Source organism: Varroa jacobsoni, unplaced genomic scaffold (genome assembly GCF_002532875.2).
Source record: "Varroa jacobsoni isolate VJ856 unplaced genomic scaffold, vjacob_1.0 scaffold_439, whole genome shotgun sequence".
In the NCBI taxonomy this organism is placed as follows: Eukaryota; Metazoa; Arthropoda; class Arachnida; order Mesostigmata; family Varroidae; genus Varroa; species Varroa jacobsoni.
The window spans coordinates 38,353-53,146 of record NW_019213341.1 but is presented as its reverse complement, the minus strand read 5'-3'; the positions used below and the strand labels follow the sequence as shown (position 1 = coordinate 53,146).

Genomic DNA, 14,794 nt, shown 5'->3' with positions numbered 1-14,794 from the left:
CCGAGTCTGTTATTACCTTTAGATCTCTATAGCTGTAAAATAGATGTTGCTACAAATAGCGGAAGCGTTATAACAAATACAGAATGTTCAAATTGGAAATTTAAATAAGACAGTCTGTACACAAGTGGAAATCAATTTTTTTCAAAACTCTATTATAGGCTTCCATTTGGTCAAAGCATGTCTGTTTCATAGAATCCATGAAGTAGATATACCTTACTTTGAAAGTAAATTGGTTAGAAACTATACATTGACTATAGTTAGTAAAAATGTTTTGTAGTTTATTGAAGTTGCGCGATACAAAAAAAGATGGTGATTTGTTTAAATTGGTTTGATATTGATTTTCTCGTGTATTTCAGGGCTATTCTCCGCTTGGTAAAAAACCACGAGGTACCGGCAGTTATATGCGTATAAAATATAGTAGGTGATGCTCAAAAGAAGACAAGCAATTCCAGTAACAGAATAGCAAAACACAGCGTATGTGGATATTGCTTCGGAAGCTTATTGATTAAAAATCTTTTTAATTCCGATGATCATCCAATGTTTCGGAATCTAAGAAAAGTCAGATCCTCTATTCGCCTGTGGTCGTTAAAAGTAGTAATGGCAAAAAGTAGTTTTGGCCAATCATTTTTCGTCACAAATATGAAATCTCGAATGCTGTGTAATGACAGTAAATTGCTGCAGTTGTTAATAACAGCGGCTCAAGTTGGATTAGTGCGCACTTTGCGTTCCATACTTCAGTAAGCTCCTTACTGCAGAAGGTCCTTGTTGATGAAGTATTCTCCAAGATGGGCGTCAGTGAATTTGTCGAGGTTCGTGATCAGTCGCTCAAGCTGAGCTATCGACTCCACCTGCTCATTCAGGAAGGTCCCCTCGATAAAGTCTTGAAGCTGAAATTGCAATTCACAGCAATGCAGAACTTGTAAGATTCCCCTGACAAAGCCATTATGATAACGGTTTGTATGTATTTTATATTTAATACATAAGCTCTGCAAAACATGCATCTGGGACACGATGTTCTAAATTGTATTTCACATTTAGTCTTGGCAATCCGCCTTTTAAATGAAACTTTTGGATTTGGCCTTGCATACACAACAGATGTCAACTTATTTCGGCTTCTCATCCATTAGAATAAGATAAAGAAGATTTTATGGGGTCATGGTTTCGGGTTTTTTAAAATCTTCAGTTCCAAGTCCAAACATCAGGAAAACCATACTTCAGACATTACCACACATTTATGCTTTAGACTTAGAAGCAGCATCTAACAATGACGGTACGTTACCATTAAGTTATTACCTGAGGATCATGGCAGTCATGTTCAGCGGTCCTGTGAAGGCCGTGGAGCTCGTTGTTAACCTTGTTCTCAAGGTCAAGAGCAGCCTGCAGCGCTTCTCTGGCAGTCTTCCACGAAACAACGGTCGGCATCTATCCAGGGCAAAGAGAATCTTTTTATATTATCTCTAGGAGCTGCGTACTAAGTCCGCTTCATAATGTATTTGATAACAAATAATATAATATGATAATAATAAGTTTAACTACATCAGACAGAATGAAACTCAAATTATTTAGTCTTTATTCACTGTATAAATTACAAATGGAGATAATTACTACTGATTATTTATTAGAGATTGGTGATGAAATGCATCTAACAGCGGAAAAAATGTAACGAAAACGTAAAACCGTGTCTACCCCGATGTTGATGTTTCCAATGGTTGCACCTCGTAAGTTGACATAGTTGATGATCTTCTGAGCGTGTTCACGCTCTTCATCCGAATTATGCTGAAAGAACTTCGCAAAGCCCTTGCGGGCAACCTGTGGCCAGAAGTAAAAATCTGATTAGAACAATAATAATTTATTACATGTGAACAATCCAGTTACCAACAAAGAACGCCTAGAAAGACGCTAAACATGCCACAAATTCTGCAATAAAATTAACTCAAAAGGTTCACTATCAGCAAAAAGTTATGACCAATGTTCTAAATTGCAGTCCTTGAGCGCTACCAAGATAACGATTTTTAAGAATAAGGGCGCATATTGTCAATTGAAGAACTCATTTCAAGCCGAACGAGTAACTGAGGAGACGTTTTTAATGGTCGCTAAATCATCACCGACGACTGGAGATAGCTAAAATTTTCCTAGTTTAAGACAGTACTCATTTATTATAACTATGTACGATTCGGGTATTTATTTAAGATCAGATTTAGTTAACCTACTGTTTTATCTACCTGATTGCTGTCGAAGTGCGCAGCCATTTGTTGGTAGACAAGAGAGGCGTGCATTTCGAGGTTCATTTGCGCTCGAAGCCCTACGAGACAGCTTTCTTCCAAGACATACTTGTTTGCACTATCCCCGGGCGTGTCATTGTCTAGATGAGACAGACGAATATAACAAGCAAATTAAAACGCCATTAAATGTATGTATACGTAAATACATCGAAGCAACCATCCGGTGCTTGGACATAACTGTGTACTACTATATATTATATATTATAATGGACATTATACACCAACTTTCAGTTTGGCTTTTTTGTTTCAGACTTTTCGTTTTGATCAGTCCCCAATTACTGACGCCGAAATATGTCTGCAGATGCATAACACCGCCATGCCATTATTCGTAGAAGCTGGCCATAGTTCCTTGATCAACGGCGTTATATCACTGTAATACTAGTAACGAAATCGAACACATACATGTCTTAGCAATGCTCTTTACCCAAGGAATAATAAATTGCAATCTCCGATGATAATCGATCTCAACAATGGAGTATTTATGGACCAAAAGTTTATCGATTTCTGAAAGGCCGTCAGGCCAAATCGAACATTTCGAGCCAAAGCATCGCTTTCAATCGAAACTTGCCTCGACTTACCTACTGCCCTAGCTGAACGCCTGACCACCTTCTCCTTCTGTGACGCCTCATTTTTCCCGCCAAGCTCTCCAAACCATACAGATGAAGCTGCCAAGGCAACCAATCATTTCAATACATCCAACTTAGTTACATGACCAAAAATATTATTGCAGGTTATTTAATACGAATAGTTTTAATTTGTCTTAGCTACCTTCACCGTATGACTCATCCGTTTACGCTAATTTTGGACTCTTTATGAGCGAAATATATCGACTCAAACATGTTCGGTGTTTAATGGGCCGTTTTGTCAGCATCCTGTCACTAATTAGCGTTTCCATTATTTTAGCCACAAATCTCCGGAGCAAAAACATTCAGCAGCATTGGAGGGACGTATTTCGCTTTATCGCGATATTATTTTGTTTTCGTAAATAGCAGAGCTATACGGGTTCATCGTAGGGCAGTATGACGCCAGTATCAAGCCGATCGAGAAGAAACAGGAGAAAAGCTGGGAGAGAGCAACCAAAGGAGCCTGATTCTGTGAGTCAGCCTCAGTCGGGACAACGACTTGGTGACTCAATCAGAGAACACATCGCTGGCCAGCCTTTGTAAACGGAGATCTCATCCGCTTGCTATCATACATCTATTGCAGTGTTCATTACGGCGGCTCTGCTACTATCGACCGCCATTTGACCTCTTTTGCTGTCTCAGCATGGAGGACTCGGATCTCTAGTCTTGTCATCTTATCAGCCTATCAGCGATTTTGCTATGGCAGACTCGCTTAGAGAGCACACACGTAAGGGATTCGCTCTCAATGCATTATACGGAGACTCCATTTGTAGAGCAAGTGAGAACATATATAGCTTAAATTCGAGTAATTTTTCGATCGAATCATAACTGAAACGACGAAATACTATATTCAGGAAAAAGCGTAGTTGACTACGATATCGAGCATACGCAAAACTGACTTATCTTAAATCAGACTGAACACACGACAGACCACATCCTGAAGAAGAAGTTTCTGCAAGTACATATTAAGCATATTTAAACCTTTTTTTGTATTTCACTTCCTTCATTATGAACAGTAAAAATGCACTATGGCGACCTCTGGCGTCTAAGCTTTAGAAACGGAAATTAACGGCTTGGGCTTTGAGAGGCACATGTATGCTATGCAAATATACGACCGAAAACATTGTACTGCAATATAAACTGGCATAATGGTTTCAAATCAGAGTTACTTTGTTCTTTTGTCTTAATTAATCTTGCGTCGTTTTAGTTTTACCCTTCGTGAAGCCGATCGTTTTTTACAGATGATAGAATCAGTGGCGTTAATAAACGCAAATGCTTGTGTTTAGATTAAATAAGTTCCACTGCGTTTGCTACTATTTTTGCAGATTCTCGAATAGCCATATTCATGTTACGAACCTGTCTTTTTATGCTGATGCGTCGCTTTTGCCAAAGGGACTTTCGGCTAAGAGCAGAACTGCATTACATTATTGAATCTCAGTAACCGTGTACCCCGACGAGATTTGCGACTGCGTAGATAAGCCACCGCATTCTCTAACTCGGCCAGTCAGTCTTCGATGGCTTCCTCGATTCATTTTGACAGCTAAAATATTAAATAACGGTTATGCAATAATAACTCCCGGATATAACATTATAGTTAGGTTACTGTTTGAACTGAAATCTATCTGTACAAAGATACCTCGCACATTAGTACAAAGCTGTACACGAAAAGTGAAACGTATCATGACCTTTTTAGTCAGCAGGTTCCGTGATGATAAAAACGATTCAGAATTCGACCTGACATCATTCTGCAGGGGGAGTCCGATTTAGATTATTTAGATAATTATTATTATATTTAGATTATTATTACCAGGACTCATCAATCATATATAAAATTAGCCCACGCTACTTTCCGTTCCAATTTCGCTGTTCCACAGACACTCATTTATAAGAGCTTACTTGCTGACTATCAGCTACCGCAAATATTCGAGTTATCTCTACGAGCCAATATCTGCCGATTCCACCTTCTTTACTTAGGGCTCTGTGGCTGCGCATAACGTCATCATCACCAATGTTCGATTTGTTGGCATTGCCTTTTACAGGAGATCCATTGTACCTGGTATTTGCCGGGAACGTGTAATAACTTCCCGTAGTTCGACTCGTTTTGCTGACAAGATGCTCGTGATAAGCAGCTGCCTGTTGAACTTTGAATGGCCACTTGCTCTCCGTCCTCTAGTTTTTGCTTTGCTATTTGCCAGCCCTAGCACATTCGTTAAGTATCATTGCACAAACGACCTAGATGGAACGAGATCTCGTTTAGGCCTAGTAAGCAGAAGACCAGGTATTTACGATGAAATGCTTCTAGTGGGCATGTAGAAGCCATTGACTTTCCTCCACGTGCAGGAAATACACTCGTAGGTCAACAAATCAGTCGTGTCTGTTTGCAGCGGACTCTCTCTAGAAATCATTACACTTCTAGACCGATAAAGTTGCACAGTTAGAGTCTGCGGCCTTTAGCATAAGTCGTTGTTAAGTTCAAAGTAAATGTTTCCTGAGCTAAGGTATCCGTACTTCAAATGATCGTTAAGTACTCTTAAAAAAAACTGTGGAGAAGGATTTTTTAACCTCTCAATTTAAATTATGACCAGCGAAGGAAAACCCAGGAAATTTCGCAAGAGTTACCATAGCCTGGTTGACCACCTTTACTTCTAATAAAGATCGACTTTAATCTAAGCCTTTTTGTCATGGACGCCGTGGTTTGGCTGTGAATAACCGAGAGACAAAGGTATTCATTATTTGATCAATTAAACGTTCCCCTAACAGTTAGTTCAATTAAGGCAATCACTACACAACGCTTTTGCTTGTCTAAGCAAACCCGGTAAACGTGTTAGTGAAAACATTTGCCGGAAAAACAGAAATACTTTCTATATTATATAATTGTATCTCGTATTGCAAGGTGCAAAGTTGCGATCTTCTTACGTGCGCGATAAGACTCCACGTCTGAGTATGCGCTTTCCAAAAGCGGCTTTAGACGTAGCTAACACTTGTAGCAACGGATGATCTCGCTCGTGGCGTGAATGCCACGTTTGCTGTGCAATAAAAACGCAAGACGCATCGTTGTATCAAAACTAATTTGTCCACTCGATTAGTTTCTTAATTGCTAGATTTTATTGTTCTCCAAGGTTGACATATGACGACGGACAGCAGCCGAGGATCGACATTCAGCAATGTGTACTTAGAATGTAGTTGCATATTCTTCTAATTTTTATGGATCTGAAAACTGTCAGAACGAAATGGCCAGCTAAGAAAGACCGTTAAAATTCGATAAACGGATCTATATGTGAATTTCTGTGCCGGACGACAGTCTTCTCGTTTTATCTAGGACTATTATGATTCCTGTCTGTGTAGAAAAAATATACTAGAGTATAGCAGTGTGTTACTTCAATAGAGTATACGGGAAAAATATACTGGATTAGCTACCACAGCATCATGTGTGAATATTTATACTTTCTAAATATAATAGCCTTTTTAATATCCTTTCTTGTTAAGACCTCAAACCTCTATACGAAACCAATTCAAACATTTGACGAAACTCCGTGCCATTGGAAAAGGTTTATAAACTAAACTGACGAGAGTCGAACCTATTTCTTCAGCTGATCGATAGCAAGATTTGGTGGAGGGCCACTAAAAGCGCACCACTGGGTTGGTTCTATAAAAGGTCCTCGGTGGTCCAATATCGTACCACTGAGAGCTAAGGGGCCTATGCTACTGTACAATATTTGGTCTCGTTTGAAAAATGCTGAAATAGGTTCAAGAAAGTACGTCAGAATCGTTCGATTTCTTGCCGATCCTTTTAAGATCAGGCTTGTAGTTTCAGTTTCAGTGAACGACCAAGCCATGTGGTACCACCGTTCAGTTAATTATTCTCACTCTGAATCATCTTCTCATATTCGATGGCCAAAAACATTCCTCGGAGTAGAAGAATACTAATGAAGTAGAGAAGAAGTGTTGGGTGCCACTGATCGGTATAGCTTAGAGTAGACCAACGGCTATAGTAAGACTGTCAGGAACGGCTCACTGTGTTTTGAATACTTTATGTAATGATGCGGCCAAGACGATAACACCAACATTCAATAGAACTGACTGACTTTGGAACGTCGCTTTGTTCAGTTGAGATCTTTTCTCTAACGGGTTACATGGACTACGTAACTGGCGCAGTACAATTCGCGCGTGCGCGAAACAACGCGAACGCAGTAGAGGATCACAACCCGTCAAAACAGCTGAGCATCAGCTGATGGCTTGAATCCCTCCCGGATTGGCTAACGTCGTAACGAGTTCGGTTTCGATCGGAAAACTCAGAAGCGTATGCGCCTACCTTATAGATGGGGCACCCACGGTTGGACTTATTTAGATAAACACACCCGCGGGTTACGACCGTTCGGCAAAATCTACAATACATGCTTCATATGCTAATAGCTTACTGTGGGGACTAGATCGTCATCCTCCTTTCGTGCACAACGCGTATATAAAATTCCTAGTTCTAGCTAATATGTAGAAAGTATCAAAATGAAAACCTTCTTACTCTGACGGGCTAATACAAAGGCGAACAGCAGGGGTACGATGCAAATGAAACGCTTCATCTCCACTTGTGGTTATTGTTGAACGAGAGACTCCGGAGTTCAGTGACGGTTCCCGACGATTGAATGCCAAGAGTGGTCGAGAATGATGGAGCTACACCTATCAGAGGCCACGAAAAGCTCGAAAGGGAAGCTGAGAGAGGGTGAACAAGCGGCTTGGGAAAGGGAAACTACAATTTCCCGACACAAGAAAATAAAAGATGAATGATGGGACTACCACTGCCACAAAGTCCCCTGATCGAAATTACCGATGCAAAACGTAGCTAGGAGAATCTCAGCACCCTAGCTATCATGCATATATATAATATTGTAACGAATTTCGTCAATTGACATTGGAATCAAAAACTGCCAGTGTTATTTGTTAGTTTCCGACCGTGTGGCTGATATTCGAAAAGCAATATATTGGTAATAAGACGAATCCATTTTTAGAGATAATGGGAGTTATATATAGGCCATGTAAACGTTAACTGCAATTTGTTGCGCCTATTGCTGGTATTAGGCTATTGACGTCTATCGAGGGCCTGTTTCTAGTCCGGCGCCGACCTGAACCGTAGGCGACGAGTGGCGGATTTTACTGTTATTTAGAAACCTAATCTTCATCAGCTAAGAGAAGCATCGTATACAAACGCGTAGTGATTACCTTTCATATACTTCGAATTAAACGACAATATCATCCCATGGCGTTGAGCCACGATAGTTATCCAAGCGTACAGGATACTGTCGACCTTTTGAGGTATCGGAAGTCCAGTTGAAAATTGATCTCGTGAAACATCTCACTTCCTTTTTGCCATAGGGAAAGACATTCGCTGCCGGCTGTTTCACTGAACGTACTCTCCTGTATATGGGACATGGATAATCGATTGATGCATATAAAGCTTTAATCACAAGTGGCGAAAATATATGAAAGTGCCATTTTTTTAACTTAAGAATGGATGCAAGATTTTTCTAAAGTGATGCAGGTCTCGTCTGAAACTGCCACAATTCAATCGCGACGAGCTCTACTTGAGTTAGGAAGTACAGGTACGTTCGCTTCACAGAATACTACGTTACCCAGAATACTGAAGACGAAGGTAGCTATTTTGAGCGGCTTTCTACCGGCCAAATTCACTTGCAAAAGTCAAATAATGAGTTAATAATTTTTTCACTGTCTTTTTTCAAATAAAAAATTGTTTACCACTTTGCTAGATAATAGTACATTTACCTCGAGGAGTCGAAAACTCACCACAATACAAAAAATCCAGTCAAATATCGGCTGTATTCTGGACTGTTTTTTCGACGCATATTTTCCTTTTGCTTACACAATCCATACAACAGTATTCATTATCCATTTATTCAAATGTATACAAGTGGATGACCATAGGTCAACGCGTACATTTGCATAGGACACAACTGCGTACCGTGGCTAACGTAAGAGATTTCCATTGCGCATTATTCGCTAATATTCTCGTAACCCGAATGTAATGTTTGAGCAATGTTAAAAAGTCGTGGGGCTGAATTTTTCACAGCTTCATTAGCAAGTCGACAAGTTCCCTTAAGTCGATTAAATAACGAAATAAGATAATAGCAATTAACAACGTACAGCTAAAAATATAGCTAATTTACGCATGTGTCTCGTCTACGCGTTTTGGTCGATCCCAGAGTTTTTTTTTCGTAGTTCGCGCAGACATTCGAATATATAAAACTAGAAATTGTTTAAGAATTGTTTTTTTTTTTTATTTTCTTACTATTTTATGTAAAATTTGACTACAGAAAGAGCAACGCCGTGAGTATAGCAAAAATATTGTATTTTACCTACGTATCAAATATTATAAATGTTTATTACAGAAATGACATTTTAGGCGGAGTAAAACGAACAGCTCTGATAGCAGAAGTGCAGTCACGTAAAATCCATAGAAGCGTGATCATGTCCAAGAATGAATAATGCTTGTTACACTTCAACGAAATTGTGTCCATCAAAAACGATAAGTCGAAATGAGCATGTTTCATCGGCGAATACACACATACTATACTATTATTACTTGTATTATCCATGGAATGCGGGTTAGCATTCGATTTTAATTGATTGCTAAAATGATAAAGGTCGATAGTTGTCCATCGTGACAGCTTACTTGTGATTTAACTGAGGAGGCCGCAATAATTTTTGCTGTTAGCTGAAGGAATGCATATTGGCATGTATCGGCGGCACTTACGTAAATAACACGAATGTTCACAAAAATGGGTAATTAGGAAACTATAGTATATTTCGTAAACATACAGAGAACATGTAAGTACTACAATACTATAAGCCAGATTTAATTTTTGACTGAAAATACAGTATACAATTTAAATATACCAATTCTAAGTACACGGTTTGTGATGTAGGATGCAGTACTTATGAACTGAATGATTATTATTTTTGCAGTAAAGTAGGAATAGCTTTTTACTCGTAGACAAACTTGTCATCGTCACTGCGGTTTTTCATTTAAATGCAATCGAATGTATTCGGTTTCGCCATTTTAACATATATTAACATAACATAAGCCAATAATTAGATGCTTTGCAGCATTTGCTACGCTCCATGATACGATGGCAGGCGTAAGTATGGCCAAGTTCTCTTACACAGTATGTGTTTATTCACATTGCCAATGGGTGACCGCGTTCTGTGGCTTCATCCACACTTGAACATGAACTTTTGCGGTACATTGACGGCTGGCCGCCGACGCCTTCACCTTACAGCGCTGCCGGTCGAACACGCCCTTCAGAGGACAGCCGGAAGGACCAACCCGAAGTTTAAGTGTGTAAAGCGTTCCAGCGACAAGCTAAAAGTCATCAAACGAAAATATCTGTGTTAGAAATTTTGAAGTAGAAACTTCGGGATAGCACAATAACAAGGAAGACCATACATGTACATGCACTATTAAGTTCCAGTAATGGTATGACCCTGTGTCAATCATGCCCATCTTCTATTGAAAATTAACTGTTACTGGCCCATCTTTAACCGTTTTTTGTTTGCGGCTATCTTTGTCAGCTATCTCAAGGGGAAACGGGTCCGCAACTTCCCTAACTTTATTTGCATATTAGACGCCCGAAAAGCCAAATCACTTTACACCGTAAACAAACGTTTTCTAGAAAGAAACACCATGTTCGATTCCACGTTAAACATGTGTAATATCAAGATTTTCTCTTCTGTAAATCTAATTTCTTCCTTCTTACGTAACTACCTAAAATCCAGGCAACATTATATTAGGATGTCAATCGCTTATTTAAAATAGCTTATTTTCTCCTTGGACTTACGTTAAAAAATATAAGGACATTACAATATATGATGATTCGTATACTTTAATATGAAACTAATTTGAAACGGTACTGTTTTTCGTCAAACCAAACCTATAAAAAAGAACCTAATAAAACGATCGTTAGAGCTGTTTTCAGGACGGTCCGGGCATAAACCTACAGATAAACTCCTGCTTACTTAAACGTATTATAGGATTTCTCACTCAAAAAAAATTGCCTCGGTGCACGTATATATGATCTAAAAGAACTGGCCTGAAAAAGAAATTGAGAAAATATGATCAACACTCGAACCACGGATGAAGGGGTCAACCATTTCGGGCGTTAAATGCCAACGTTATCGCTCATCACTTCCAGTCACTTAATGGAAAAAGCATTCGGCGCTCTTAATGATAGTGAACCTTAACGGGTATTACACGATGTACGCAGAAGTTTGCAGGACCTTGCCTTTCTGCAGCACCACTGAAGCATCTAAACTACTTAAAGAACCTTCACCCTCAGCAACAGGAAGATGCGTATAGTATAGACACAAGTAGTTTAAATAGATTGTTTAATTGTATTGCGCCATGATCGGAACTCCAGAACCAGGGAATGAAAAGCAGTCTTAGGCACATGTTAACATTGTTGACGTCGTTGGATATTTACCTAAATTCCCATCCTAACTACTTTTTACTCGTATTTTTCTCCCATGATTTTACTTTCTATCAATAATAAATAGTTTATTATCGAAGTGCTATTTATAAAAATATATTGATAAAATAGAACTTTAGTAATTTGTATCATTTCTAAATTTGCTTTACTCCCTTATAATGTAATTAAAATTAGCCAAATATCAGCCAAGATATATATTTACTGGCCTCCAAATCGTCGTACATCATATCTTATAAAATTGATATTCAGTGCAAGTAGAGTGGCACACGAGTGATGCGAGAATAATATAACGTGACAATAAAGTACTGGTACCTAGAGTTAATGTCGATATCCGAATTTTACAGTAGGCTTAATTTCGCTCATTTTAGAGCACAAGTCTAAGCAGCTATTCCCTATATGCGAAAAATTAGCTTAGACATGTTGTCTTTATTTTCCACATCCTTCAACTTTAGTGACTAACCCAAAACGACCTTAGATGGGATGGATGCTAGATATAAATACGTTTAAGAGATTTTTGCTGCTTACTGGAAAATCATTTTCAATTACTTGCTTTCTATGTGATCCATCGCCATTAGAATTCTTTGGCGGAGCCACTGGAATGGAACCACTTAGAATTGGGTTCGCATACATGCGGTTTGACTAATTAATTAATAAAGCTAATTAATAAATAAATTAATAAATCTGCAGTTAAATAAAGGTGCCATAAAAAGAAAACATTTCACATCCCATTTAGTGCCCAAGGAAAAAAGTTGCCTGCCGAACGCCCAGATTGGTGAATAACTGCTTTTCTTATTGAGGGCGAATGACCCTGGTCTACGGGTCACTTGGTGTGAAACGAAACATCCCAAGTCTAGTATGTTCTGGAGTTAGATGAAAGGATCTTAAGGTGTTTTAGGTCACTTCTTTACCTTATTGGTTAAAATGACGGACACCCATTTTGTTGCGTCTTTGTAAAAGCAAGAAAAAACGTTTATCTAATATCCTATCGATACCGATCTTCATCAATATAGTCGGATAACGTGACCCCTCCATAACATCGAGATATGAACAAGAAAGAACACTGCTATGATTCCAGTACGAATTTGCACTGCTATTGACGATAGCGCATGCCATACTTGAGGTATCTATTCCTACTGAGATCTCCCTTCGACTCACACTGGAAGCCTAGCTCATATTGGCACCTGCAAGGATTCATCACAGCAATATGACAAATGCAGCACGGATTCACTACGTTGGAAGTAAAGCTTAATTTAATTAAAATGAGTGCAAGTTTTTCAATCAGACCTTTTTCGTGCACCGCTTAATATGATTTCATGCGCCACATAGATAGGCAGGTCGGATACATACATCGGCGATTAAAGTCTTAGACATACATACTGAAAGTATCCTAATTCATAACAAATTTTAGTATCAACTCAGTCATGTTACCCTTACTCCTCGATAACATAAATAAACAATTATATTTAGCCTGTATGTTTTTAGGTCCTCTAGCTTGCATATTCAGATATAATTGTTATTAGTTACTCTGAAACTAATCGGGGTAATTGTCGAGTATGAAGCGGATTCGGATATTTTGCATAAGCCTGAAACCAGGTACACCTTGTACACGAACTGGCTGCTTCCTCTTACATATCTGTGTTTTATGGGTCACAATCGTTAACTTATTTCCTCTATTAAGCTTCCTTGTAGTAGAGACCTGTTGGTAGATATCTATCAACGAAATATTCGTATGTTTGTACGTTCGTCATCGAGATTATCCTGTATATCGATATCAGCCATTTTTTATAATACGATTATGACTATATACCTTGTTTTTGAGTTGCATCGCTCTGCTGAAGTGTGCGTGACAATGCAAACGACATAGCTGAAAACGTCTGATACTGATCAAATGGGCACCGGCATCGGATCACCAAAGCTAACCTATATTAACGTGAACACTGTCGTACAATAACAATAACAACCGATATCAAACAGTTGCTTTAATCGCTTTAAGAATACCTCACAGTTGCTTTGTAACAGTCAATGTACCCGACAAGTTCTCTTATCGATGAGTCAAGTGCTTCAATTAAGGCCAAAAAAATACTATTTTTATAATTAATTTCACTGTCAGTTTCCACATCTTTTCAACACATCGCAGTAGCACCACTATTGTGGGCGTCTACATTTAAGCCGTTTCTCTCCAGAAACAAATTTTTCTGAAAAAAAGAAATTTTTTTCCAAGCGGGTTACTAAAATCTTGCGCAGTTTTATATCAACTTTAATTACCTGATTTTCAGCAGAGATGATACTTTCCAAAGCGTCAAAATAGCCATCCTCCAGAGTATCTCCAGGATGATTCTCTACAGCGTAATGAGCCACTTCATTGATGAGAGCATTCTCAACGGCAACCTCCTCAGGTGCCCCATGCAACTTGCGGGTTTCAGCCAGCACAAGCAACGCCGCAGCGATCACTAACCATAACATATGCATTCTGCGCTTGAGCTGCCCCAAATAAATGGTAAAACAAACAAAAATGGACATTAACAATAGAACAGGCGACGGATCTCTCAGCAATAATAATAGTAGTCGCTTTTAGCGCTTTGTTTTCGTTATTTGCAAACCGACGCAATACTACTACGCCAATTCACACAGGCGACGTCTGGACTCAGCATGCACGAACCTATGATTTATTCGCTATTTTCAGTCAGTCGCATCATCTTCATTGATTGCCTATCCATTGAATGTTGATAATTATAATGACGGTGATAATGATAATGGCGGTTGGTGAAAGAAGTGCTCCGAAAAAAACATGGCGCGAATAGACAACGCTTTTAAAGGAAATAAATGGCGAAGTAAAACTGTACGATTCACAGTTTGCTCCCTAAAAAGTTGACGTGTTGCAATTGGTTAGATTTTATTTTGTTTATAATAAGATTATGTTAATTTCGACATTAGGTGTGGTGTGTTTTTCAGGTTAATGAATTGTGAGGAAAACGTAATAACAATGAGGAAAAAACCGTTTGGAGCGTGACATAATATAATATAAAGAACAGCATCTCTTTTCTTTTGGAGACAATAATAATAACATTGAGAAAAATGTAGACGAAGTACATTTTTCCCAGGTTCTAAATGCCAGTTATAGACAGCAATATCAGCTCATACATACAGTACGATTGTGTAGTCTGCACCTTTATAAATCTCTCAGAGAAGATCAACAAGGCCGCCTTGGCAGAATTGAAAGGTGATTCCAAAGAGTACTTTGGAAAACTTTACCTATCTCTTAGACACGTAGATATTTACGTTTTTCAATCGCTAAACCGAAATTCGGATCAGTTGTGGGAGTAGGTGCGTTTTATTATACAATCAGTGTAGACCTGCTATTATCTAAATTACAACGTTGTTAATTCGTCCCATT

The 14,794-nt window shown here is 38.7% G+C and overlaps 2 protein-coding genes across 4 annotated transcripts; both read right to left on the bottom strand.

Annotated features, from left to right (window-relative positions):
- Positions 1-252: 252 nt before the first annotated feature.
- LOC111260446 (soma ferritin) lies at positions 253-7,578 on the bottom strand. 2 transcript variants are annotated; one of them, XM_022833208.2, is made up of 6 exons: positions 7,425-7,574; positions 2,861-2,947; positions 2,223-2,362; positions 1,687-1,809; positions 1,294-1,422; positions 253-887 (listed from the first exon to the last, which is right to left on the bottom strand). In XM_022833208.2, exons 1-6 carry the CDS (start codon positions 7,480-7,482, stop codon positions 747-749), a joined length of 678 nt encoding a protein of 225 aa, XP_022688943.1. In that variant the 5' UTR covers positions 7,483-7,574; the 3' UTR covers positions 253-746. The 2 variants fall into 2 exon arrangements, with proteins under 2 accessions (XP_022688943.1, XP_022688944.1); XM_022833209.2 differs by lacking the exon at positions 2,861-2,947 and having other exon boundaries at positions 7,425-7,578.
- Positions 7,579-9,246: 1,668 nt separating this feature from the next.
- Positions 9,247-14,187, bottom strand: LOC111260444 (salivary cystatin-L2). 2 transcript variants are annotated; one of them, XM_022833200.2, is made up of 3 exons: positions 14,060-14,187; positions 13,666-13,881; positions 9,247-10,277 (listed from the first exon to the last, which is right to left on the bottom strand). In XM_022833200.2, the coding sequence occupies exons 2-3, from the start codon at positions 13,867-13,869 to the stop codon at positions 10,089-10,091; spliced, it is 393 nt and encodes a 130-aa protein (XP_022688935.1). In that variant the 5' UTR covers positions 13,870-13,881; positions 14,060-14,187; the 3' UTR covers positions 9,247-10,088. The 2 variants fall into 2 exon arrangements, with proteins under 2 accessions (XP_022688935.1, XP_022688934.1); XM_022833199.2 differs by having other exon boundaries at positions 13,666-14,139.
- Between the last annotated feature and the right edge of the window lie 607 nt (positions 14,188-14,794).